The sequence below is a fragment of the Haliaeetus leucocephalus genome, unplaced genomic scaffold (assembly GCF_000737465.1).
Source record: "Haliaeetus leucocephalus isolate CR32 unplaced genomic scaffold, Haliaeetus_leucocephalus-4.0 Scaffold1000, whole genome shotgun sequence".
NCBI classification, from domain to species: Eukaryota; Metazoa; Chordata; class Aves; order Accipitriformes; family Accipitridae; genus Haliaeetus; species Haliaeetus leucocephalus.
The window spans coordinates 1,295,958-1,323,033 of NW_010973436.1; the positions used below are offsets into that span (position 1 = coordinate 1,295,958).

The 27,076-nt window shown below is 54.3% G+C and overlaps 1 protein-coding gene across 1 annotated transcript; it reads right to left on the bottom strand.

Moving 5' to 3' along the window:
- Positions 1 to 4,259: 4,259 nt before the first annotated feature.
- MYBPH (myosin binding protein H) lies at positions 4,260 to 13,320 on the bottom strand. Its single transcript, XM_010584757.1, has 9 exons — positions 13,038 to 13,320; positions 12,663 to 12,797; positions 10,586 to 10,753; positions 7,913 to 8,001; positions 6,689 to 6,884; positions 6,206 to 6,345; positions 5,897 to 6,056; positions 4,900 to 5,036; positions 4,260 to 4,460 (listed from the first exon to the last, which is right to left on the bottom strand). The coding sequence occupies exons 1-9, from the start codon at positions 13,318 to 13,320 to the stop codon at positions 4,260 to 4,262; spliced, it is 1,509 nt and encodes a 502-aa protein (XP_010583059.1).
- Between the last annotated feature and the right edge of the window lie 13,756 nt (positions 13,321 to 27,076).

Here is a 27,076-nt window from a genome sequence, read left to right on the forward strand (position 1 = left end):
CCAGTCTCCCATTGGAAACACACTTCCTATGACCCTTCCCCTGCCCTAGGAGGGTCGTGTCCCTGGGACGTCACCAACCAGCAAAGTGAGTGCAGCAAGTTCCTGCAGGGGCTGGGAGTGGGTGCAGAGAAGAAAAGGACCTTGGATGGGTGACATTTATGGGTAGCTCGTTAGCTGGCTACGGAGAGCAATGCTGTGCACATGTATCATGGGCAATGCGGCTGCTGGGTGTCCCCTTTGCCCACTGCTGCAGCCAGCTCTGTTTAACCTGAAGGGAGTTCTTCCATTTCTCTGAGAGGAAGAGGAGGGCAGCGAAGAGAAGAGATGAGGGTCTCAGCCTCCCACACTTTGCAAGGCCCTCAATATATCTTATCCAGGCTCCTGGCTCAGACCACACTAGGCAAAATGGGAGTGGAGCAGAAAAGCAATGGCAAGGACAGGACCAAATCCTTCCCCTGGGCCTCATTGTGATGGTGGGACCCTGAACACCTTCCCAGCCTCCTCGAGGTGAAGAACCCAAAGTCCTTTATCAGTAGTGCCTGAGGATGCTGCAACCCCAGGCTAGTGCAGAGAGGACCCCCCCTACCCCGTGCCCATGGTCCCTTTGCACAGCAGTAGCTTGGCCTCAGATTAGGGCTGCTGTTTACTGAGCACAGGTCTGATTCCCACTTGCATCTTATTTCTGCAAGAGGCTGCTTTCCTGGAACTGATGCCTTTGCCTGATCCTTGCTAAGGTGCCCAGAAACCTGATGACTGGGATGCTCATAAATTAAAAGGCATGTGAATGATTGCTTTCAGAAAAAACATCTAGTGGATTTTTCCACTCCATGCTCTCAGGACCTTTCCCGGGGAGAGATCACTAAAAGTGGATGCTGTTACCCACCCTGGTCCCCTGTGGGGTTACAAACACAGTCTTTGCCCTGTAGGACTGCATTAAGAGTCTGGAAAGGGCATGGTGTGCAGCATGACACAGTCTTGGAGATGCTGCTTCTCCTTTATGTTAGCAAACCCCCATCTACTACAGCCCAGTCCCAGCCTCTGTCCCTCAAGGCTCCCACTGGCCAAAGCGACATGCCGAGATGCCAGGGACATCAAGAGGGCCAGCACATCCCCATGAGTGTCCAAGGCCAGGTGTGAGCATGCCAGGGGAAGGCCTGCTCTCAACTTGCCATCTGGACTGCAACCTCCACGCTGGTGGCATCATCGCTAACCCCAACAACCTCAATAAACCAGCCTGACCATCAGCTGGGATAAAAATTAATCTGACAATGCCCTCTGATGGTGGAAACAATGTCTGGTGTGGACAGTGCTGTGCCAGTGCTGAGCCCCTGGGAACAGCAATACCCCCATGGACTTCAGTTTGGACATGGAGAGTACGTGGCTGGGGGCACATGTGGACAAAGCAGAGGGGCTGCAGGAGAGATGCTGCAGAGAGGGGTCAGCTATTTTAGCCATAGGCACTGCCTGGCTTTGCTCTCCAGTGGCACCAAGGGCAGGCTGGGCTCAGATCTGTGGATGCTTAGGCTGGATTTGCACCCACGTTTGCATTGCCAGGGCCTACAGGGATATGCCTTTCTCAGGACAGGATCTGGGTCTGGCCCCATGACCAGGCTGGCACGGGCCTGGGAGAGCTCCTGCCCTCACCCACGTGCCAGATCTGTCAGCCCAAGAGGGAGGTTGTGCTGGCAGAGGACGTACACCGCGCTGCTGACCCCTGGTTAACAATGCACTTAGTCAACTTGATGGATCTGTCTGGGCTCTCTGTTAATAAACAGCATCTGACCTGAGCTGTCTCAGAGCTGTAAGTAACGAGTCATCTTCTGCACATGAGCTATCGGTAGCTAACAGGGCCAATTCCTCCTTCTCCGGATAACACATCAACATGTCCTGGCCCTGCCGTGTCATGCCATGGGGAGGGGATGCTGGTGGCAGTTTGTGGCTGGATCATTGCATCACTGGCATGGATAAAGAAATTGCGCTTTGATGAAGAAGCATCAGCACGCCACAGTTCTGATGTTGCTATTATTTTTTTCCCCTCCTCAGCCAGAATCATTCTCCAGCTCCAGAAGGAAACTTTTCCCCATCCTCCTCCTTGTTGGGTTGCTTCTGGTTTAGTCATCTTTGTATGTGTTTTATAAAGCTGGCCCTTTCTTTCCAAGCTCAAAAGCCATCTCCTCCACCCATGGTTTGGTAGGATGCTATATGAACCCGTAGCATCCCTGGCAGCTCTCTCCCCTCTACCTTCCCCCACCCAAGCCAACCCCATAATAAGCAGGACAGAGTGGTTTGGGCTTTTTTATTAGGACCAAAGTCCCTCACATGGGCTTGTTTTATTGTCATAGCTAAGGACACATTCAGAGAAGACCATGCCATGGCAGGCTGAGGTGCAGGCCCCCCCCCAGAGCACTTCCAGGGAGGAGGCAGGCCAGCAGGCAGCAGAGGCCATGACCAGGAGCATCGCCATGTGCCATGCTACCGCACAGCAGCTGCAACATCCACCTGGGGTAAAGGAATGAGATCTGAGTCCTGTGAGGGCATCACTGCTGAGAGACCAGTGGTCAGGGATGAGATGGGAAACCACGTCCCAGCCATGGCTCTAGTGCAAGACAAACCCAGCCCAGCTCTTCCACCCTCTCCTGCCCCACAAAATTCAGGTGCAACTCTTTAACTCTGCTTTTCTACCCTGCAGCCCCATTTCACACTCCTTTATAGCTGCCCCCAGCCCCAATACCTGACCCTCACGTGCATCCAACCCCTGGTGCCCCAGGTCTTTGAGCCCTGCCTACAAACTGGGGCTCTACCCACTGTGCTGCCCATGTGCCAGGCACACCAGTCTCCACATGCATCTTCATCCTCCTGGCCATATTTACAGCCCTCCCTCCACTTTGCAAAGGGGCAGGTTTCTCTCAGGCTCTGCAGCATCCCACCCCACCAGTCCATCTCCAGCCATGGGATGAAGAAGACCTGAGCTGGGTCCCCAGCAGCAGGTGACAAGGGCTAATCCAGGACACTCAACCCACTCCATCCCTGACAAAGTGATCCACCCTCCCTCCATCCCGCAGCCCCAGCCCAAACCTACCTTGCTCTTTGTCTTGCCCTTCAATCTGTCCTCACTGGGGCACTGCAGGAGAGCATGGGAGATATAAACCCCCTGAACTCCCCTCATCTTACCCCCCTTTTGACTTCCAAAAGTGAGCCAGGGCATAACCAACCCGCTCATGTGCGCACACCAACGTGCACCTACCCACACCATCCCTGAACACACATGCTCCAAGCAATCACGAACACCACCATCACTGCCTGCTGCTGGCCGGCTTGCCTCCAGGATCCTAGCCTGGGTCACTCCTAGGTGCTTTGTGTCCCCAGCACAACGCCAAGCTCATCCTCCTGGCCGACTTCACTGTGTTGCCTGCATGGCTGCACTGACAGCCCTGCCTGCAGGGCAGCGTGGCCGGGGCTGGCTGGGTCAGTGCTCGCTGCACCAGCTGGGAGCCCTGGCACCAGCTGCCGCAGAGCCAAGCACTGACCCCGTGCCACGCCGGCAGCCCTGTAGCTTCAGCAGGGACCGAGGGTGCCAGGCACCTGCCAGATTGGAGCCCTGCCTGCGTGGGAAGTAGGGCAGAGCATGTCTTGGGGCAAGCATGTGCTGAGAAGCCACAGGAGGAGAAATAATAAAAACTACATGTGTCTAAGGACACACTGTCACTTGGGGAACATGCATATAGTGTGTGGGCATGCATCCTCCTGCATGCCAAGGCAGGTCTACAGCACGCAGGGGAGGCGTCTGCAGGGAGCAAAGCGGGGCACCTCCATGCAAGGGCTGGACTGGGTGCTCTGCTGAGACATGGAAATGTGAGCTGGAGAGTCTGGGCAGGATCCCGAGACATAAATCAGAACAACCCAGGTGCAAGTGGAGGGGGTTCAGTGCAGCCCCCCCACGCATGGCTTGTGGATAGCTTGGGACACAAGTGCTGCTAGACACAGGAGCAAGGAACTGTCCCAGCCTCCACCAGCACCTTTGGTCCTTTGGCTCTGCAGTTTCTGGTTTCCTTCCCGTTTTTTGGCCATGAATGAGGGAAGGCGATTTCAAGATGCTTCAAGACCATAAACCCAAGAAGCCCGAAGATCCAGCTCTACAGGGCTGCCCAGCGTCCTTAGGCTCCCCCATCACCAGGATCAACACAAAACAGGGATGAACCACACCATTGTGAAAGTGAGAACACGAAAAGGCAGGCAAGGAGACATGCTCCTCTATATCCTCAGCCAATCTTACCTTTCACATCAAGTTTGCAGTCTACTGAGGCTTCTCCCAAAGGGTTCACAGCTTTGCAGGTGTAGATGCCCCCATCGAAAGGGCTAGGCTTGCGGATTTCCAGGGAGCAGACGCCCTGCTCTATCATCGCTATATATTTGGGGTCTTTCCGTATCTCCATCTGATTTTTCATCCAGATAATTTTGGGCTGGAAGGAAGCAGGATTTATTTATTTGTTTAAGGCAGGGAGAGAAATGAGAAATCTAACTGGCCCCAAAATGCAGCCACCTCCCTCTGCCTTTGCCTTGGCCCTGCCTGCAGCTGGTGGCCATGGTGGGATTCACAGTCAGAAGTAGTTTGAAGTGCTAAATCTCCCATTCTTGAGCCCTAACCACTGCTCCACACTTCCTTGCCCAGTGCAGAAGGACACAGGACATGGCTTGAATTAAGACCAATCTCCGATCTCCATGCAGAAACACCCCAAACTTGCCCCATTTTGACTCAGAGGGCAGCTGCAGCCCCCTAACCTCATCCAACCCTAGCCAAACATGACCAACCATCTCCCAACACCTCCAGCCACCTTGCAAAAACCCCACTGGTGGCTGCCCACATGTGGAGGCAATGCTGTCCATGGAGGAATCACTGACCTGGGGGAAGCCCCGGACGCAGCAGAAGAGATGTGTGCTGTAGCCCCGGGTGGTGGTTCGGTCTGTCAGGGGCTGGGTGAACTTTGGAGGCTCCATCATGTCCCGTTGGGGGATCTTCTCTGGCTGGTAAGCAGTTTCTAAGAAAATAATTAATTCTAGGTTGAGGCAGAGCTCAGGCTTCTGGGCTCACCAGCACATGGTCACAGGGATTCAGCCCAAGGTACCCCAAAATACTTCTGCTCCCTCACATAACAAGCCAGACAGCATCTAGCCTGAGCTGAGGACCTGGCCTTCAGCTCAGACCAGCCCTGTCTATAAATTCTTTCTCATCCAACCATGCCATGTTAGTGCCCAGTCCGTGGGGGGCAGGGGAGATGCCAGTCTGCAAACCAACACTGTGATTCATGCTATGTGCAGCATGTCAGATCCAGTCCAGGCACCTCTCTGGATCTCCTACTCCACCCCCCCCCCAAAATTCAGTGCACAGAAATAGGAGCTGGAGATAAGCTCTGCAGGTGGCAAAGACCCCAACTCACTGTGTGCTACCAGGGAGCAGGATGGAAATAGATGGAGGAAGAATGGGGCTGAGGGATACTGGTTTGGAGATTTGGCCCTGAGATGGACGACTGCAGCAGTCTTTTCCTCTGCTGGCCCTGAGCTGCAGGGCCAAGGCCAGGGCTGTTCCTCACCCCTCCTGGCTCCTGCTTCAATCTCACCCCGGGGATGTCCATGCCTTGATCCTTCCTGGGGGTCTGACCATGGCACAAGCCTTCCCCAAAGGAGAAAGGAGGGGTAGAAGGATGGCAGGGGACCTCTGGACCTCTGCCTTGGGAATGCACAGCCTGACCCCTGCAGGTCCCTGTAGGACCCCTGATGTCCTGGGGACCAGCCCAGCAGCATCACCACAACACCAAGGAAGTCCCACGAACCCCAACAGGGACAAGACACTTCTTGCCCACCACCACCCCCAACCCCTTAGCCAGGGCCTTGTCCCCACTTGTCTTCTCAATGTGGGCCACTCCAGAGGTGATGGCTGCTTTCTCGCTCAGCCCACAGGCATTTTCCGCAAACACCCGAAAGGAGTAGGTATTGCCAATGATGAGGTCAGAGATGGTGCAGCTGGTGCGGGTGCAGCGCTCCAGCACTGTGAACCATTTCTGGGAGAGAAAAAAAAGAGTGGTGAGGAAAGGCAAGTTGTCCAAAGGATGGAGAAGGTGTGGGGGGAGACAGCGGTGTGCAGCTCCCCCTTTCCCATCAGGGCATCCTCAGCATCAGGGCATGGGGGCCCAGGAGTGTGCAGACTCACCCCACTCTTCTTGTCTGACTTCTGCACCACATAGCCCTTGATCTCAGAGTTCCCATTGTCCACTGGCGGGGTCCACTCCAGGGCCACATTAAAGCCCCACACATCCACCAGCTTCAGGTTCTGGGGGGCGCCCGGTGGCTCTGCAAACACAAACCCTCACAGGGTGGCATCCTAATTTGCTCCCCCCACAACATTCTGTGCCTTGACCACCCCTTGCATCTGACTTTTAATCTCGTCTTACCCTGTTGCAGCACACAAGGGATGAGAAGCTGCGATGGGCACAGGCTGGCAGAAACCCTGCATCCCCAACCAGAGTTGTTCACCTCCATGATTGTGGAGAAGATCCCACTGGAAGAGGGACCCCAGAGTCCCTTGCCTTGTTGCTGGCCGTGTCCCATCCCACCCAGAACAAGAGCTATCCCCCAACCAAGGGGCAGAAATGAGCCCCAGAGTGACCCTGCAGGATCCCATCCCCAGCCTTACCAATCACTCGGATGTCCAGAGTAGCCTTGTCCTCCGCTCCATTTATCCGCACAGTGAGCTCGTACTTGCCCGAATCGCTGCGCTGCGCCTCACGGATGTAGAAGATGGTGTCCTTCTGTGTGTTGCAGATGTTGATCCGGCTGGTGTCCAGGGGCTGGTTCCCCTTGGTCCAGATCACCTCAGGCTGTGGCTTTCCCTGGAGCAACCCCCACAGGAAGGTTAGGAGCCGCTTGAGCACACGGTCCCAATGGGTCCTGCTGGGAAGGACGGGTGGGCAGAGCCACCCTGCTTTGTCCAGGCAGCAGTGGCCTGGATACAGCCTCTCCCATCCAGGAGTCCCCAGGGAAGAAACTACAGCTGATCCCTGCCAGCCCCACTGATGGGAAGCCATCAGACTCCAGGGATGATGCTTGAACATGCTGGTCCCCCAAAGTCCTCATGGAGCAAGCCCAGCTTTACCTGCCCAGGGCATTGCAGGCAGAGCTGTGCTCCTGTTACCCAGGCACTGAGCCCAGGTTCAAGCCCAGCAGCAGGGGCCTGAATTCATCAACCAGTGCCAATTCATGCCTGGAGCACGGCCAGCCCAGGCTCCCAACTGCCTATGAGACATGGCATGGACATGTCCCTCATCTCAGGGGCAGCTTTCTGCCTCTCATTTCCCCCTGCTTGGTCAGCATGTTTCAAGGCTGGTTTTCTCCATCCCAGATGCCGTGGTAGAGATGCTTTAGTGATGCCCCAGACAGTATGCGATAGATCAGTTGAGGAGAGGACCTCCAGCTTGGCCCACCAGTGTCAGCATCACTCCCCTCATCACATAGCTCTGGGGCTGCCCTGCTCCAAAGACAGCTTCTGTCCCCAAGGGGACCCCCACTGTTGTGCTGTGGGGTCCTGTGGTATGTGGCCAGATCCCTGCCAAGCTCGGCCAGGAGCACGAGCTGAACAGGGCTCGTGGGCTGAGTCAGCAGCAATAGCTAGCCCATGCTCTAGTGTGTTTGGGGTTGTCCCACTGCCAACTCCATCAATAAAGACAAAGCAGAAGAAAAATGTGAGCACAGCAGGAATGGGAGAGAGGGTCCCATCCCATCTCCCATCCTTAGCCCATGAGACCAGGACAAGCCAGCCCACAGTTGGCCCCAGGCATGTCATGGTGGCTAGAAAAGTCACTGCAGAAGCTAATCTGCAATGAAAAAGCCTGGGGGATTAAATCCCAAATTGTCCACCTACCTGGAAAGGGATCATCACATTCACGGCATCCCCAACACGCCTGACATAAGTCTGCCGCAGATGACGGGGCATGCGGATCCTCGGGAGCTCTGGGGACCAGAAAGTCATGCCTTGGGGTCAAGGAAATCACAGCTCCCAACTGACTGACCCACCCCACACATCCACTTGCTTGGCCATCAAGAAATCCCACCCAGAAACATGGCCACCTCTTCCCTCTCATCTCCTGGACAGTGCTTGCTTCCCTGCAGGGCCATGGCAGCCTACCACACTGCCTGCACCCCAAAATTATATCCATCCTTGAGATACCAGGTCACCAACCCAATGGCACCACCCTGATGGACCATTCACCCCCTTCATTATAGCCAGGACATGGAGACCAACAGGCGCTTAACCAGAAGAACCACAGCACAGCCTACGTGGTAGCAAGGCAGAGGACAGCATCTCCCAGTTAGGAAATAGTCTCCCCCAGCTCAGAAAGCAGACCTTCCAGAGGCACACAACCAAACTTCCAGCAAGGACAAGGCTCGCCAGACCTCCACCTTCGCTGTGTGCTCAAGGCTATTGAGAGACCAAGGTGGTGCATAGTTACTCACAGCAGAGCTGTGAAAACCCCAGGCTTAAAACGAAGGCTAACGTCCCCAAGGGAACATAACAAAGATAAGCAAAAAACCACTGGAGTGTGTGTCTCCTTCCTGGGGTGAAAATAGCAGCCGTGTAACCCTACCGGCTCAGTGCCACTCGGTGATCCTTTTGGAGAGGCATTGGGTTTATGTGAGCCCCTCATAAAAGAGCTGTGTGTCTCTGTCCGGATTAAACGTGCTGGAGCTTAGCTCTGGGGAGGGGGCACAGACAGAATTAAACCAGGACTGAGCGATGGCTAAACAGCTGTGAGCATGAAACGACAGTGGTGGGCTGGGGAGGGCAGGGACATGCCCAGGGGGTCCCAGATGGCCCCACCGACAGCTGAGACAGTCCCTCCTCTGCTCATGCTGCTATTCGCTCCAGGGATCCATGCATCGATGCTGCCACTTGGGCTCATCAGTCTCAGCAGGGCAGAGAAACCTGACCTCGATGGAGGAATGTTAATTCATGGGTGTTTTCCCCAGTTCACGCGTGTCTTGCTTAGCTGGAGAGGGCTGGCCGAGGTCGTCGGTGGCCCAGGTGACATGCTGTCATGGGTGGGAAGACATTTTTCCTGCCCCAGCTCCCTGCAAAACATGACTCCCACACCAAATCTTCATCTGATTTCTCCTTGTCTCTCTCCGCTTCCCAAACCCACTCATCCCACCTGTTTTTAAACTCTCTGCTGTCTGTATTGCTGCTATTTAAAATCCCTTGTGATGCTATAAATGAACTGGTGAGAGGTATAAAATGCAGTCCCAAATAAAATGTGAAGACCAGAAGGTAGAAGATGGGGCAGAGATGAGTGGACTCGTGCACCCGACACACACCAGCACCACTGGGGTGGACATGGGGAGGCAGAGGGACACTGAGGGCTAATTTGCTCTTCAGCAAAGCCAGGCAGTGTGCATAGGGCTGTATTTCAAATGAAATGCAAAAGTAGGCAAGTGCTGTTTGTTGATGAAGAGTTTCAATTAGCAAAGAGAAAAGAGAGAAGAAAAAATACCCACTGGTGTGGAACAGGAGCAAGTTGTGCGTGGGTCTTTCAGCTCTTTGGGTTTTACACCTCTCAGCCGGTACAAGAGGCTGGGACAAAGCTCAGGCAGCAGGGACAGGGGTTTGAACTGGTGGGTGCAGCATGGGACTAAAGTGGGAAACACGAGCTGTGTATTTGGCATATCATGCCAGTCCTCTATGCCTCAGTTTCCCCAGTCCCACAAGGTATGGTGGGATGCCTTTGAGATCTGGAGGTGAACATGGCAGCAGACACCAACGACTAAGACATGTTCACCTCCTCCGAGCAGACTGAGAGAATGGACCCTGCAGGACCCTTTCCAGATGCTAATAGCCTTCTCCAAGCCTTTTCCTATGAAAAGCTGATGGTTCCTGGAATAATTTTTGTTATTATTATTACTGTTTTTAAGCAGCTGAAAAATCCAATGTGTTCTTTGAGTAATAGGAAAACTTGTGCATTAATAATTCCTTGTAAAGGGAAAATAAGTCTATATTTGCTGTTTGATAAGTGAAAACCAGCCTTGCAATCATACAGCAGCCTCAGCACATTCACAGCACCCCAGGAGGAATGCAAGTCTTGCTAAGCATGGGAGCAAGTCCATTCATTAGCGAGTTCAGCATGATTAAAGTTCCCATGCTCGACTACCAGCTCTTGACTTTCCTTAGCTAAATAAACAAAGCTGTCCAATGTGTATGTGATGGCATATTAGAGATGTAAGCACAGCCAAGAAGAGGAGATGTGCTGAAAGTGAGACTGTTCCTAACCTCTTGCAATGAAATGGGAAAATGTGGCTCTGCGTTTTGAGTCCTTCACCGCCAAAGCTTCACCATTTGCAAGATGAGTGTCTTGAGGTTGGGAAGCTACTCCATCCCACCCCAAGGGAATTGGACACAGTTATTGAGAATAACAGCTCGGTCAAAGGCTGGATTGTGATGTGTGAGCGGGCAGAGGCTGCTCAGGCTGCAGTGATGGACTGTGATTTCTTTGTACTGCTGACAAAGCACATGGGAATTATGCGTGGCAGGAGCAGTACTTACGGAGGATCTCTCTGATGAGGACTGGTTGCTCCAAAGTAGCCGGGACACTGGCACCGCTGGCGCTGAGAGCCTTCACCCGTACGTGGATCTTGTCACCGGAGCTGAGGTCCTGAATTGTGTACCGGGTGGAAAGAAAAGGCTCCTTGTTCGCAGCTGTCCAGTCTGTACCTACAATTAACCCAGCAGAACACTGCAGGTGTGCAAAGGACAGACAGACACACACCCCAAACAGCAGGATCAAGCCACAGGGGATGAAACCCAGAGGCAAAGAACCCCTTCCTTGCAAAGGCTGAATGATTTGGGGCAGCAGCAGAAAAAGTATTTTAGGGGGGGTTGGCCACCCCACCCTGCCAAGGAGAGTGGGGTATGAAATGCTGGCAGAAGCTCAACTGTTAAGCAGGAGGCTATTTGCAAGTAAGAAAAGGCATTAGGCCAGCAAACATGGTCCCTGCTGACCTTCCAGGTGCATTTCTAGAAGTAGTTAAGATCCTTTGACCACCTTGCCAGACAGTCTGCTCCTCTTACTGCCCCAGGATAACTCACTGGGGCTCACCATGTTCCTCAGCACATCTTCCACATCGGGCAAGGTCTGCTTATCACCTGCCACCAGCCAGCTAGACCTCTCCAACTGTTCTTCCTGCCTGGAAGGGGTATCTCAAACTCACTCCACAGCCAAGAGGTAGATCTCCCACATCAGGCAGCTAACACAGCCTTGCAATGTGCCGAACATCTTAAGAGGTTTCGCAGAAAACAGACTGCCCCAGTCACCAAAGAACTGGGTGTCCCAGGTGGGCAACTAGAGCAACCCACGTGTGCCAGTTTGCTAAGCCACCATGTGCAGCTTCAAACCAAGAAGGTTTTCCCGTCAATGCCATCAGACCAGCCAAATCCCACCAGCTCCTCTTCCCTTCACCACTGACAGCACTCAAACCAGCCCTCACTCAATTGTCACCGTATTTCAGCCAGCCAGGGTCTTGCATCAGCCCAATTACAGCAGTCCCAAAGCCCATGTGGTTATCACTGAATGACTAGAGATCTCCTGTCACTCAGCCAAGCCCAAAGCAAGCTAGGAGAGCATCCAAAACTGTGACCTTTGGGTAGCTGTCAGCCAGCATCCTCCAGGAACGGCTGCATCTTTCCTTGTCCCATGCAAGGGCTTCCTCATGCATCCCATCCAGCCATGGATACCTCCCCAATCCCCAGTCCAATGATGAAAGGCTCCCACAGCCAAACGTGTTGATTGTGCCTGGCACAAGCTAAACAGCCAAGGGTCATAGATCAAGTTCCCCAAGGCCCACCTGGGTCTCCAAAACCACTCCAACCTCATGCAGCACCCAGCCCACCAGCCCCAGCCTCCCCTTGCAGATCACCCCAGCCACACAGGTCATTCACTTTCACCCCAGAGCCAAGCAGGGCTTCAAGACAGTGCCCAAAACACAAGTCTTATCCATCTACTCCATTCTACCAACCAGCAATGCAACTGGAGAACCACACATAATTGTTGCCACCCAGCAGCTAACCTCCATCCACCATGGCCATCCTCCTTCCAGGCATCTCAAGCCCCATCTTGCTTGGGCAGGGCTTGCCTGCTGATGCATGTCAGCCCCTCTTGCACTGCCCAGGATGCTTTCCTCCCTCATCCTCCCACTTTATCCCCATTCCTTCTGCACTTCATTTTAGTCAAACATGGGAGAACTGCATCTTCTTCCTCCTGAGGTCTTGCATCACCATCCCAACCCCAAGTCTCTGCAGAGCTGGAGTTCATCAGAGACCATCTTCAATAGGTATGCTGGTCTCTCCTCCACCCTGTAGCTGGACATGGTAGTAACATTAAACCCAGTTCAGCCCCGCGCTAAAGACATCACTACTATCTGAAGCCAATGGGAAGCCCCTCTCCTCCACAGAAAAAAAAAAAAACCAAAAAAACCCCCGACCATTTAAAATGAACTCCTTGGGGCAAAGAAAGGGAAATGGTGCCCAGGGAAACACGCTGCCAGGTTCTGTCCAGCTCTGTCACACGCCCTCGCAGCAACACACCAGCTCTCCATGCTTACAAGGCAGGAAAGCCCAAGCCTACTTCCATCTTTGCAGATCTCCACCACGTATCCATCCAGGCCCGAATGGCCTGTCTGCTCCGGAGCTTTCCAGGTCAGTGTAACTGAGTTTTCACTCACTTCTTCCACAGCCAAGGACAAGGGGGAGCTGGGCGGCTCTGTAACAAACCCGCAGTGGTGAGGACAGGCTCTCGAGTACAGGGGCTGTTGGAGGGCAATCATTCAACCTCCATCTTGGTCTTCAGCCCCCCCATCCTCTTAATCCCCCACCCCTATGCCACTGCAAAAATATCCTTGATGACTTCATCCATCTGTCCCTTCACCCCAGCACCCCCACATGCCCCCTCCCAGCCTTGCATATCTCCCCTCCCTACTTCAGTGCCCAGTCCTGTCCTCACCTGCCTTTGGTTTCTCAGGCTTAGGTTCAGGGGCCGGGGCTTGGGGTTCAGCTGGAGGAGCCGGGGGACCTTCTTCGGGGGCTGGAGTCACTTCTGTCGTGGGGACAGGAGCAGGCTTGTCTGCGGGGGCTGTGGGCTGCTCTGTGGCAGGGGGATGCTCAGGGGCCGGGGGCTCTTCAGCAGCTGGGGCTGGTGCTGATTCTTCCTTTGGGGTTGGCACTGGCTCTTTCTTTGGAGTTGCCGGAGCTGGCTCTGTGGCTGGAGGTGCGGTTTTGCCAGTCATTGTTGCAAAGCCTGGGGGCTGGGGAAGAAGATGTTTCGGGGTCTCTGCTCCGGGATCTCTGCTCTGTTTCAGGGTCCCTGCTCCAGACCAAAGGTCTCTCCTTCAGATCTGGGATCTCAACTCCGAAGTTGGGGTCCCTGCTCTGGACCAGGCGTCTCCACTCTGGACGGACAGTCTGTGCTGCAGGACGGCTGTGCTGGGAGGGGGGAACCAGGTCACTGAGCCAGAACAGGGGCTGGGAGATTTTTATAGGCTTCGGCTGGCACTTGTCACCTCCCTGCAAACCAATATGCCTGCGCAGGCGGAGACCGCCAGGAATAGCCACCCGGGACCTGCACATTCAGCAGCACACCCCTACCCCCTCCTATGGGACTGCAGCACATGGTCCTGCCCTCCCCCACCATCCCCCCAGGCTCACACAGGACTGGGAAAGCCAGGGCCAGGTCACCTTTCTTCGGGGACAGGGCTTCTGTCCCCAGCACCAACACCCCTCTAGCTAAGGGCTTCCCAACCCCTCCACTGCCACCTCCTCAGCCACCCACTGCCACCCCAAGTCCTCCCCCTAGCCTCCCCATTGACCCTGTGCCCCACATGCCTTCCCCCAGCTGCTGCATTAACATCAGACCCCCTACCCCAATCCTCCCTGTTAATCCTGCATTAACCCCCCAAACCCACCTGCTCCCCACCATGTCCTGCCATAGTCCCTGCTGTAACCCTAGACCCCTCTGCTCCCCCCATGTCCTCCCTCAGCCTCCACCTCAATCCTCAAACTGTTGAGGTTGGAAGGCAACTCTTGGGATCATCTGGACCAACCCAGCTGCTCACACCACTGATCCACATTCCTGGAGAAGATTAATCACTAGCCAGCCCTATGCCATGTCCTCCAGCCTCTGCCCTGCCCATTCAACCAGGACCTTGTCCATGGAGTCTGGTCACCCCAGGACTTGTGACCGACCACCCTTCTGTTAGCCCTCAAACTCAGATTTGCCCCAAAGGCCCTCACTGACCCAGGAAAGTCTCATTAGTCCTATAGGATATAACCCCGCTCACCCTCTGCCTGTCCTTTTTTTCCTCACTTGCCATGCTATATGCATGAGATGCTACTGAAAATGTCTCCATAACCTAGGGTTTAATTCCTCAACCTTCCTCAAATTTGAGTTGACAGAGCATTTTCTCCTGTTCCTCAGCTACTTGCCTGCCTCCAGGGATGCTGCTACGGAGGAGCGAAGCAAGACCAGCTCTCTTGAGCATTGGTCCAAAGGCTCACGGTTTCGTGCTCCCTGGGAAACACCTCCAAACATGGACATCAGGGTCAAGAGGTATCTCTGAGACAGCCAGAGCATGAAGCTCTTTACTCTGACAGGGCCAGATGACCTGAGCTTTGCTAACAAGGGTGTGGTTTTCCAGGTAGGAGGAGCTGTGGTCACCCAGGAAGGGGAGGGAGAGAAGAAAGAGCAATACCCCATTGGCCAGGCTGGTCTTTAAAGGGATGGTGACATCCCAAAAAAGAGCTACAGGGCTCTGAGGGATGTGTCCCAGCTGGAGCAGGAGCCATGGACTGGGTGGGAAGAGGGAATGGGGAGAGGAGGCCGGGGCAGCAATGCTGGGTCTTTGGTCCATCAGGGTCTCACAGGCGTGCTGGGCTTGACCAGACACCAAGCTCAGCTCCTTGCTGCAAGACAGCAACAGGCAAGCACTGATGGTTGCATGGAGGCATCGTCCCGAGGACCCCTGCCCATGGTGCTCTACATAGACAGACAGCAAGACGTGCAACTGCTGATCTCCAGAAAGAGCACAAAGGAGACCCCACACTTTCTGCTAGCCCTGCTCCTCCTGTAAGCTGAGAAGAAAGCTTATCACAGCCACCAGCCTTGCAAGTCACATGGGGATCAGGTAATGTGAGTGCAAACCTGGTCCCCCATGGGCTCTGATCCTGCCTGGAGGCTGCAGCCTGGCAGCATGACCCTCCTGCTCCAGGGAGGGATATTTTTTCTCTCCTGGTTATTTCAGAAACAGCGTTTGGCAGCAGGATGAAGCCAGGACACCAAGAGATGGTATCAGTATCTCAGGGAGGGCATGTTTCCTCCAAAACTATGTGATAACCCAGATGTTCCTTGATTACTTTCACCAGTGAGGAGGAATATGACTAATAAAGGTTCCTCCTTCCCCAAAATACCTTTGGGATGCCTGAGGGATGAGCTCCCTTAGGTAGGAGAGGGTGAGATGGGGTTCCTGGCCATTTCTGCTGCCTGCGGGCCATGGACGGGTACTTGCAGTCCCTCCCGCTCCCTGGAGCAGCTTGGAGTGGCTCAAACTTGCCAAGTGGGTCACGAACCAGAAGATTTTCTGCAGCAGCTCTGGCAAAAGAGAACACAGCCCTGGTCTCCAGCACAGCTATGTAGGGCTAAGGGAGACTGTCTGTCTGTCCTTCTCCAGCTGCCTTTGGCTCCCTGGTAGGTCTGGCACCCAGAGGGAAGGATTGAAGAAGCCCTGGTTTCTCCATACCTTGACCCACAGGGATTTCATCCTGTCTTGGATGGTCTTCGCACCTCCTTGACCCCTCAGCATTCACATGGCCCATGCCTTGATGTCTTTTTCCATCAGCTCACAGGTGGCCACATCCAGACTCCCACAACCATCAACCCTGCTCAGAAGTCTTCTGTGTGTCTTTCCCAAAGGCAATCATGATGCCTAATCTAAACCAAAATGCTTTGCAAAAAGCAGGTTTCTTTTGATTATGTGTTAAGAAAAAGCAATTTAAAGAGCTCTGGGGAAAAAAAAAATCAGTACCAAAACTCTAGTTCATAAGGAAACAAGCACTCAAATTTCTCTCCTATTTCAATTCAACTGCATGCACTTGAAAATTAAACACTTACCCCGGGAAAAGAACACCAATGCAATTTTTTCGCTTGAAGTTCTTGATTTGAACAAAACTTGAGTTTTTCAACCTGCTCGATGATGTTTAGATGCTGTTTTTGCTGTTGACTCACAGGATGACTCATAGGTTAAGACCAAGTGAATCAACATGGTTTATCATCCAAACTTATCTGGGCCATGTTACTGTAGTATATTGGCATCTTGTTTATTCGCACATTGCTGGCAAGACCACTGTACGTTGAGCAAACTCAAGCATGGAAACACTACACTGCTTGCTGTAGATGACAAAGGCATGATGGCAGGTTGCCAAAGTCCAAAGTCAAAGGGTTTCCTTTAGGGACCAGACTCGGGAGCCAAAGGTTTCATTACCCATCGTGATGGCTTCACTTGTGGATGCACGACGGAGAGGAAGAAACTGCTCCCAAGGAGTCATTACACCAACAAAGATGGGAGCAGGGTGTCTGCGCCTTCTAACTTTGGGGTGAGGGAACTAAAATGAGTCTGGCATTGAAAACAAAATTAAATGCCCACTGATGTGATTCCTCCACCTCAGCAGGCAACTGGGAGGGTTGAACATTAAAATGTTAGTGACAATTTAAACATCAACACATTTTTTTTGCCTGCAACTCCAAATATTTCAAGAATTAGCTGAAATACTGGGTATTTGTGTTTTCCAGTGAGAAAAGATCTCTTCTCTACAGGAGGCAGATACTTTTTATAAATTGGTTTTGACCCACATTTCCAGCCCACTGCACCATTGTTATGTCACCTTACTTATCTTCCAGGTAAAATATAGGTCTAAATAACAAGAGCCTCATTTCTTCATTAAAGGATCAGGTCCTCCTCATACCACTGTTAGTCAAACCCCCCAAAAGATGCATCATGATCATCTTTCAGCTGAGCTTATTGACAGGACTGCATTGCAAAGAGATAAATCTGGCTGTACCCCAAAAGCATCAGGTCTACCCATTCACCCAGATTTGCCAGTTTAGGAAACTGCAGCATCAGAGATCTGCTAGGTGGGACGGGGCAAAACCTCAGCAACAGCTTTGCCCATCATGACAGCTGGTGTGTCGGTGTGGGAAGACAGAAGATGCCTCTGACAGCTGGGGCAAACCCTGGAGGCTTTCAGAGATTAGGCCCATGCCCTGAACAGGGCTCCAGGATTAGACAGGAGGTGGTGAGACCTTCCCACTTGCACATCGTAAAGCAAAGCAGAGATGCCAAAGGCCCAGAATAAACAAAGGGCCAGTGTCATCAGGATGGGAAGGGCTCCTTGAAGCTGTAACATCCTCTGCGCTCGTCCCCTCTTGCTCTTGTCCCCATGAACATCTCTGGAAAGCCCGTTGGGTTCTTTGCACTCCAGGAGCACTTGAAAGCAGCAGGGTGGATGTCACATGCGGTTACCTGGGCCACCACTGGTTCTGAGTATGGCATCATGAGGTCCTTGGCACCAGTGATGTGCTTCACCAGGGCAGAGGACAGAGCCAGGCTGAAGGGATGGTATCATGGGTGTCAACAAGGAGCAGTGACCCACAGCCTGTATCAGGGTGGGGAAGGGGACACCCGGGACTGACAGCGTACTGTCCCCATTGCCATCCCCAGCAGGATATATTCAAAGCCACCCAACAGGAGAGAGCAAGAACCATCCCCACCTCCCTATGGCGACATCCAGCCCTGCATAGATAGTGTGGACTGTGAGTCCATGGGAGACACCACAAATGGCCAGAAAAATGCCCAAACCCCCTGGATTTCAGCAGAAAGGAGGTGCCCAAACTCCTTTGGGGGAGGATATTGCTGCCAGTTACTGATGCAGCTAGAGATGGTTCCTGTGAGTGGCTGTCCCCTCCTTTCAGCTGCTCCCCCCTCCTGCCCTTGCCTGTCCCCTCTCCAGGGGCGGTTAAGTCAGACCTCCAGAAAACCAAGGAGGTCATATGGAGAACACACAGTGGCCCACTGCAAATGCCAGCAGGGCTGAGGCTCAGGGCAGCTCAGCACCCTGCCTGCCCCGTCACAGCTCCCCAGCTCCCAGCAGCATTTCCAGCCTCCGTGTCACCACGATATTCGCAGTGCACTGAGTCAAGCAGCCGGGGCAGGCAGCAGGTGGGCTGGGACATAGGCAAGCTTTCCATTTTGTGTGTTGCACGCAAGCGGACGCTTACTTCACCCTGAAGCAATGACTGCAGGCTGGGGCCGAGCTGGGACATGGGCTTGAGGCCTCTCCCAAACCCCCCCCCCGGAGTAGTGCCTGTTGCAGTGCTGCCCTGGGGCAGGAGTTTTAAGCAAGTATTGCTTTAAAATGCCCTTGTCTGATCTAGAAAACACAACCAGGCAATAAAGACACATCGTCAGCAGTGTCTCTGAGGCCCTGTTGGGCATCCCTTGCCAGGCACAGAAGTAGTGTTCATGCAGCCCAGCCACACGCCACATGCTCTGGAGTTACTCTTGTTGCATGGTTGGACATCAGCTCACACCACCAGCACTCAGCATCACCACAGTTTCATTCATAAAATCATCAATAATCCTTTCTTTGCCAAGAGGGTTGTCGAGCATTGGAACAGGCTGCCCTGGGAAATGGTTGAGTCACCATCCCTGGAGGTATTTAAAAGACATGTAGATGTGATGCTTAGGGACATGGTTTGGCGGTGGACTCGGTAGAGTTAGGTTAGTGGTTGAACTCAATGATCTTAAGAGTCTTTCCCAACCTAAATGATTCTCTGATTCTATGATCAGTCAGGGCATGCAATGAGTTCATCCACCACCAGGTCCCCCAGCATCAGCTCATGGAGCAGCACAGTGGGTGCCTACACCTGCAACCTGCCTGCTGGGATCAGGAGCTGCCGGCTGCAGGCAGGACTCATGGATGCAAACACCCAGAACCAATGGCCTCTTTGGGGTGTTATTTTGGGGCTGTGATGAGATAATTCTCCTCTGAGCTGCAAGCAGGAGAGAAATAGAAAAACCCATGCAGGCATGCCCCAATTTTGCCTGGTGTCTAGCTGGCAGCTGAGCCAGGGAGCTCAGTGCCAGCTCCGTGTCCTCTCCAGCCCAGGGACAGCACTGCAGGGGGAAAACCATCATGGAGTGGCATCACCTGCTGCCCCCAGCCAAAGTGGTCCCCACAGCGCTATGGACAGGGCCATCGCACATTGCAGCCACAGCGCAAGGCAGACAGCACCCTCCGAATTGGCAGCTGTGGAGGGCAGGAGCAGTGACCTCCAGCAGCTGCACCCAGGACTGGCCTGGGCAGGATGTGATGGGCTGGCAGAAGCCCTCATGCACCTTGGCACTGCATCAGTCACCTCCCATGTCTCCAGCACCCAGAAGCAATGCCAAACCTGGGGCATTTCTTTGCCTTTGGTGGGTTTTTTTTTCCAATCTTGCCCTACCTCTGGGACTGCCAGCAGGAGCTTACCTAGGGCAGGCAGGCGGAGAGTCTCCAGGGGCTGAGCCCATGCCAGCCCCACTGTCCTCAGCCTGCCAGGGGTCACCTCTACCAAGGGTTGGGGACAGCAGCTGGGGATGCCAATAAGGCTCTGTCACCACCTGCCCTGCCTGGTCCTGCTCTGCAGCAGTGAAAGGCTGCAAACTGCAGCTTGGGTTTTCCCTTCTGCATTAAAAGGCAGGTGGTCAGAAAGCCCTAAAATGTTGCAAGACACCTTTGCTATTTTATTCAGGACATTTACACACAGCAGTTGCACCTGGGGGATGCATCCACACAATGCTTCTGTCCCTGAGCTGGGGCAACCCTTGGGCCAGCAAGTGGGGAGCTGGGGAGCTCTGCAGGAGAACAGGGAGGAAACAGCTCAGCCCTAGGCTCCACCAGCACCGAGGGCAAATTTCTTTATTATTTACTCTCAGCAGAGAGCTCAGGTGTTTGCTCTTCACTGCACAAGGGCAAGCACCACTACTCAGAGCCCCACTTTGCTCATCTCTATGTCCACAGTCCCAGGCCAGTACCTGCTGGTTCCCAGGAGGGTGTCTAGCCCTGATGTAAGAACTTCAAGGCACTGAAACTCCTGCCAGGGTGCACCATGCTGTTGGCCAGTTACACCCCAGGCAAACACTCCTGGTCTCACTTGACTTTCAGCATCCCCTCAGGTCCCCTTATGTCCATCACATTACTACTTGAAAGGAGGTTGTAACAAGGTGGGGGGTCGGTCTCTTCTCCCAAGTAACAAGCAATAAGATGAGAGGAAATGGCCTCAAGTTGCACCAGGGCAGGTTTATATTGGATATTAGTTAAAATTCCTTCACCAAAAGGGTTGTCAAGCATTGGAACAGGCTGCCCAGGGAAGGGGTTGAGTCACCATCCCTGGAGGTATTTAAAAGACATGTAGATGTGGTGCTTAGGGACATGGTTTAGTGGTGGACTTGGCAGTGCTAGGTTAACAGTTGGACTTGATAATCTTAAAGGTCTTTTCCAACCTAAACAATTGTATAATTCTATCAAGGACATAAGGCCACCTTAGGTGTCTTCAGGGCCATTGCTCCTCTCCAGTCCCTCCTGTAGAACCGATACTGGTGTCTCCACTTCCCCTCCCAGCTCCTCCCTTATATTCTCACATCCACACCCCTCCTTGCCTTGCCTTAAATGCTTTCACTTGCACCCTCACCTGCCTCCTTTCCCTCTGCTGTCCCCATCTCCCCCTCCTATCTGCACCCTCCAACCTCTTCCCCACCTCACGCAGAGTCCCTCCAGGACACTGCCATGCTCAACCCCACTGCAGCCAGAGCAGCCAACAGCCTGTTTGGCTGAAAGCATCAAAGCAGACGGGGATGAGCATGATGTCCTGCAGCCAGACCCATCCCAGCCCTGGTGGCACTGGGACCAGCTGCGTTTCAGATGGTGCAGCCAATACCCCAAGGAGATCCCCAAGGCCAGCGTGGTGGTGGCTGGCACCACAAGGGCTGTCTGCACCCTGCCATGTCTGAGGGGGGGCTATCCCTTCCCGGGATGCTCTGAAGCAAATGGGATCTGCTCTCTTAATGGGACAGCACGTCCCGGAGCCATCCCACATCTCTCTTTAACCCAAGCACCTTTGTTTGGGAACCTCCCTACTGTGTCGCCCTCCCTAGAGAGTTTGCTGCATCGGAGGGGCTATGAGAGGAGTTGGACCACCCCCAAATCCCAGTGACTCCCTCCAGGTCCCAGTAAACTGGGAAGACAAACCGGTCTGGGGATGTCCAACCGTGGCCCAGCTGCACCCTTTCTCTGCTGCCACCAGGGAGCATCATGGGGACATTCAGTCAGGCTGTCCTCACCCTGGGTCCAGCTGAAATCCTCCAGAAACTGTGCCGAGCTTTGGGAAGATGCTGTTCCCTTTATGCCTGGTCCTTGGTGTCCCTGGTGTCCCCACAGCCAGGTGTGGCCCAGCCCTGCTTTGGATGCATGGGCTCGACCCACCACAGGGTGCCTGCTGCCATGGTTGGGACACCTGGGTGCTGCTCCCTGCCCCATCTCTGCTGTCCCCATTCAGCACCGTGTGACAGCCCTGTGCCTTCCCTGGAGGAAGCATAACCCCAAAATACCTCCAGAGCAGCTGGGCCAGGACATGGGCTTCAGAGAACAAATGGGATTTGATCTGTTGACCCAATAACCTGCAAGGAAACAGCTGTGGAAGAGGATGCTCCATCCTCCTCCTTGTCCATGTGCATGTCAATGCAGGAGGGACACTCTTGTATTTTTGCAGGGGGAGGCCACCACCTCCAGCCCACTGTGACCAAGGGCCAGTGAGGGCCAGGGCTGAGGCTGCTGGTGGCTTTTGCCATGAGTGCATGTGATGGGCTCGTTACCATCTCTTGAGGGTTAGGAGGTGGCAGTGATCCCAAGAGAGAGATGGGGGGTCCTGTGCCTCTTAGGCAGGGAGACCTTAGGAAGGAGGAGGACTTCCCCAGCAAACAATGAGCTGGATGGAGGGACCCACTGCCTGCTCCGTGACGCAGCTGACATGCAGAGAGCCCACCCTTTCTGCAGGCTGGAAATGCCCAGGGGATCCCACTGGGCAACAGCGGCCAGAGGCTTCATTCCTGCTCGGCACCTGTAAAGCCCTCAGGGATCTTGTGGGGTGGTAAAAAGCTGCAGGAATGCAAAGTGACGTGCGGGGCTCTCACCCAGCCCTGGGTGCCACTGAAGGTGAGAAGCTGATTTAATTTTACAACCTGCAAAGCCCTTGGGGAGGTGGACACGGCCAGGCTGGGCACCAGGACTGGTTATTTTCTGTCCCTGGCAGTGTGACTTGCAAAGCAAAGTGTCAGGGCTCTCCATGAGTTCACATCTTCCTACAAGCCAGGCCACGACCCACATCCCACCCCACTGCCTGGACGAGGAAAGATGCCCTTGGTCGTCCCTTTTTTCTGCTGCTCGTGACCATGGTCATCTCTTCCTTGCGGGGCACAGGAGAAGCTGATGTCCTTTTGCACCCCAGCACGGCAACCAGGAGGGATGGGGGGAGGATGGAGGGAGCAGCCAGCAACTGGTTATCTGATCCCGGCAGCTCCGGTGTAAACTTAGCATGGCCTTTTGGAAAGTACTTGCTGTGGCAAAACATGCAGTAAATTACTGTTCTGAATGCCAACAATATTTTGAGATTAGCAAATCTTACAGAGCTTGGTTTGGGGTCGCAATTTGCCAGAGTAACTGGGGGGCTCTTGCCACCCCAGTACCCCCCAGCTCCCAAGGATTGCACCGAGCTGCAAATGCTTCTTGTTCTTTGGAGGAGATGAGGTAAGTTCTGGGGTCATCACTGGCCATGGGGTTGCAGGACCCCCACACTCACATGGGTGCCCACCCCGCGCTCCCAAAAGGCGGGACTGACCCTCTGATTCCCCTGCCATCTTCCCAGGCTGTTCAGCCCAGCTTGACAAATTCCCAATTTCCTCCCTTTTTTAATCAAGTAGCAAAACCAGCTTCCACCAGCTGCCCCGGCCCTCTCCAGCATCATCCTGTGCTCCCTGGGGCAAGACACCATGACCCCGAGCACCATCAGCCCAGTCCCCAGAGTCCCCAGCACCCCCAGCACTGGCAGTTCACAGAACCACAATGCTTCAGGGTAGGGATGCCCAGGACTTTGCAAAAGCCACCCAAGAGGTTGGATCCTGGTGCCACCACCTGCGTCCAGATGTGCCACGAGTTTTCCAAGCTCAGCTGAGATCTAAATCTGCACCAGGGCCTTGCTTGTGGGACAAAGAGGAGGGAGAAACCCTTTGAATTGAGCAGGAAAAGGGACAGCAAGTACCTGGAAGCCAAAACCAGGTGCATCCTGATGGAAAATCAGACATAGGCTTTGCATACTGCAGGAGATTAAGCCCTGAAACACTCTCCCAAGGCCAAAACGGGCCAGAGCTGGCATTTTAACCCAGAATGAGTCACTGGCTCAGTACGGGAGGGACTGGAGAAGATCCCATGCTACACCTGAGGCTGGGCTTGCAAACAGTGATGCCAGCCCAGCCAGCAGCCTGTAAACTGAGACGTCTTTGCACCTCCTGACCATTAAATGGCCTCGGAAAGGAACAGTTTCCCCGCACTATATTTGCAAGGGGGCTGCTGCCCAGCACCAATCCTCTCTGCCCAACCAGTGCTGTCCAAGCCCCTCTGCTGAACACTACCTCCAATAAATCCTAAAGGTATTAAAACTATCAGATACAGGGAAAAGTGGCCCTATTAGCTTTGTTTTCTAATTCCTGGGAGCTTTGCAGCCCCCTCTGCAACCACCATGCAAGAAATGGTCCCTAAAGCTTTTTTCATGCAAAAATGTGCAACCTTTGGGGTCTGTGACTTTGACATGGGGCTCTCTGCACCCCAGCAATTGCTAGGGGATAGGGGTTGCACCTTGCTAAGAAGCTATGATTTTGGTGTCCCATGAAGGCTGACATCTCTCCTTGCCCAGTCTGGCACTGCTTTGCTCCTGGTCGTGGCCCAGAGTGTCCTGGCTGGTTCTTAGCCACCCTGTTCCTGCAGGTCCCCCTGCACCCACAAGCATCAGGGGGAAGAGTAGCAGGCAGAGGATGTTATGTGGCACCCTGTTTTGGGGAGCTGGGAGTGATCACCAAGCACCGAACAGGGCAGCGAGTGAAGCATCAGTGGCAGAAACGGTGCAAACACAAGTGAACTGAACCCGCACGTCCTCAGCCCAAGCGCAAACCTCCGGAGAGCCAGATAACCCAGAGAGAAAACTCTCTCCTGAGGAAGGTCCCCTCTCCTGCAAGGTCTCCCAAAGAGGTTTCTTTGCTCTGATGCTGCCATCCAGTGGGAGAAACTCCCTGGCATGGGAAAGGCTGGAAATGAGGGCCTTGGGCTCCCTAGCCCCGGGGCGGGGGGGGCACCCACTACCACCAGCCTCGGGGACATCCCTGCCAGGGATGCTGCAGCCAAACCCGAGCCTCCGTCTCCAAGCCCTGACCCCAGCCTGACTGCAATAGGCAAAATAATAACCACTCACACACCGCATGCTTGAGCTGCTGTGGTACCTGACACCCTCCTGAAACGTAGCAGCCAGCAAGGGGACAGGTAAGGGGTGAAGATGCACAGGGATGAGGCAAGGGGCAGCAAGCTGAGCCTTCCTCAAGAAGAGGAGGAGGCTGAGGAGCTGTGGTGGAAGCAGGGTCCCAGCGGTGAGGACACCCCAGTCCCAGTGTGATGCAGTCCCACGGGATGCTCTCAACGGCGTCCCCCAGCCACAGGATATTTGCAGTCTGAACACAGCATCCCTGCAGAAAGCTGAATTCCAGCATGTATTCATCAGCACTGGGGCTGCAAGAGGGGGGGGGTGGGAAACAAACACAAAACTCCCTGGGCTTGGTTCAGGGAAGCAAAATTACTTTGGCAGCGGCGACAGAGCAGCGCAATGGCAAGTGTTGCATCCGTAGTGGCCAGCAGCCGCGAGGATCCCACAATGTGCCCATTTGTTGTCCCGGTGGGCGGCTGGCTTCCCGCAGAAAGGAGCTTTCAGTGGGAATATTCAGAAGTTCAACCTCTTTCAGCAGTGCAAGGTTTGCTGGATTGTGTGCCGGGCACAAAGGGACAGTGTTTCCTCAGGAGCAGGGAGGTTTTGTGACTAGGGACACGGCTCTTTTCTTCCCCACACAGAATCCATCTGAGCGGAGGCAAGGCGTTATCCAGGCAGGATCGTAGTCAGAGACTTGCCTTAAAGGGAGAAAGCAGAAAAGATTTGTGTATACGGGAAAAAACTCAAAGAATTTGGGGATTTCTTTTGGCTGAAGGCAGCAGTTGTTTTCCCAAGGTGGCTCTAGTTTCCAGGAAAGCAGGGATTTTCCTCCAAACTCAAGGGGGAAACCCCCTAACTTTTTATTTTCCCTTCATGCCAAGAGGAAATTTCTCCTGGGAATGAGCCCTGTGCACAAACAAACACATTGCCCTCTCCTCCAGGAAGCACAAGTGCTCTTCCACCCACTCAAGATCAGCCAGAAACCATCCCACGGACCAGCAATTCCCTGATAACCCCAACAAGGCAGCAGCATCCTGGCTGGGTCAGAGGCACACACCCCATCGGGGACGTGTTTTGAAAGCATCTGCCACCTCTGCAAGCTGGCAAAGGCCATTTTCCCCAACTGCAAATCCACCCTCGAGGTCCAGCCCACGCTCGGGAAAGGCAAGGGAATGGGAGGTGTTGCAAAATACAAAAGGAGGATAGTTGGTGTAGGAAATCCGCAAACAGCCACTCTCCGGCATTAGGGCTGAGAACTGTGCACAGCTCATCACACCTAAAGTCCTCATAAATGATAGCTGTGCCCAAAGCCCTTTCTGCATGTTTAATTACTGCCTAAAAATCGCCGAGGAAATATTAGGGGTGTGGACAGGTTAGGGATGGAAAAGGGGGATTTTTTTTTTTTTTAAGATATCACTGGTTTTAAAGAGACTTTCCTCGTTGGTGGGTCTGGAGCAGTAAAACTACCCAGCAAAGCCGAGCAGCTCTGCAGGCATCCCGGCTGCATGCCCGGAATGGGGCGGCTGTTGTATCGCAGCGCTACCAAACTGCTCTCCCTTCATGTAACAAAGACAGATGGCAACCAGCCTGGAGCCCAAGAGCTGGCTGAGGCGGCCCTGAGAGGGGGAATAAATCTCTGCCCGATGGAGAAATGCCAGCCCAAGGGAAAGCACAACCCAGCCAGCGTTCTCGAGTGGAGTCAGGACAAGCTCGCAGCCGACAGCCAGGGAAATGAAAGCACGGTGGCATCGTCAGGGCAGCTGGGCTGACTCCCCATCACGTTGCAATGCGGGAGACCCCAAAACCTCTGTCCTCTGGAGGGGACAGGTCAGCATCACCCCCAGCCCCGCAGCGGCTGCGCTGGGCACCGTCCCTGGCACCAGTGGGCTCCCGGGGAGAAAAGGGCTTGGAGGAGGCAGGGAGGCCGGAGCGGGGCTCAGGCAGGGGTACTGGAAGTTCAGGGCTGGGTGCTTTGTCCCCCGTGGGGTAGGGCAAGGCCACCCCTTATCCCCGAGGTCCCTGCCCCATTTCCCACCCCGTGCCCAGTCGTGCCCCATCCCCCTACCCAGGCTGTGCCCAGCTCCCCACCGGGGTGCCCAGCGCCGTGTGCGGGGGTGCTCAGCTCCCCCCGTGCCCGGTGCTCCCGCGACCCCCATATCCAGGTCCCTCCCGGGACCTCCGTGCCCAGTGCTCCCGGATCCCCCGCGTCCAGCTCCTCCCGGCATCCTCGTACCCAGGGGTGCTCCCGGCTCCCCCATTCCCGGTGTCCCCGGGACCGCCGTGCCCGGGTGCTGTCGGTGCCCGGTGCTCCCGGTGTCCCCGTGCTCGGTACTCCCGGCTCTTCTGCAACCAGGTGCTCCCGGCTCACCCTTTCCCCATGCTCCCGGGACCCCCATGCTCCCAGGACTCCATGGCCGGTTCTCCCGGTTCCC

Bases quoted from the DNA above. Each gene is read 5' to 3' on its own strand.
- MYBPH (XM_010584757.1), bottom strand. From the start codon at position 13,320: ATGACTGGCAAAACCGCACCTCCAGCCACAGAGCCAGCTCCGGCAACT. The intron at 12,798-13,037 runs GTGAGGACAGGA...GGTTTGTTACAG, and splicing joins GCCTGAGAAACCAAAGGCAG to AGCCGCCCAGCTCCCCCTTG. The intron at 4,461-4,899 runs GTCAGTGATTCC...GCTTCCTTCCAG, and splicing joins GCGTCCGGGGCTTCCCCCAG to CCCAAAATTATCTGGATGAA.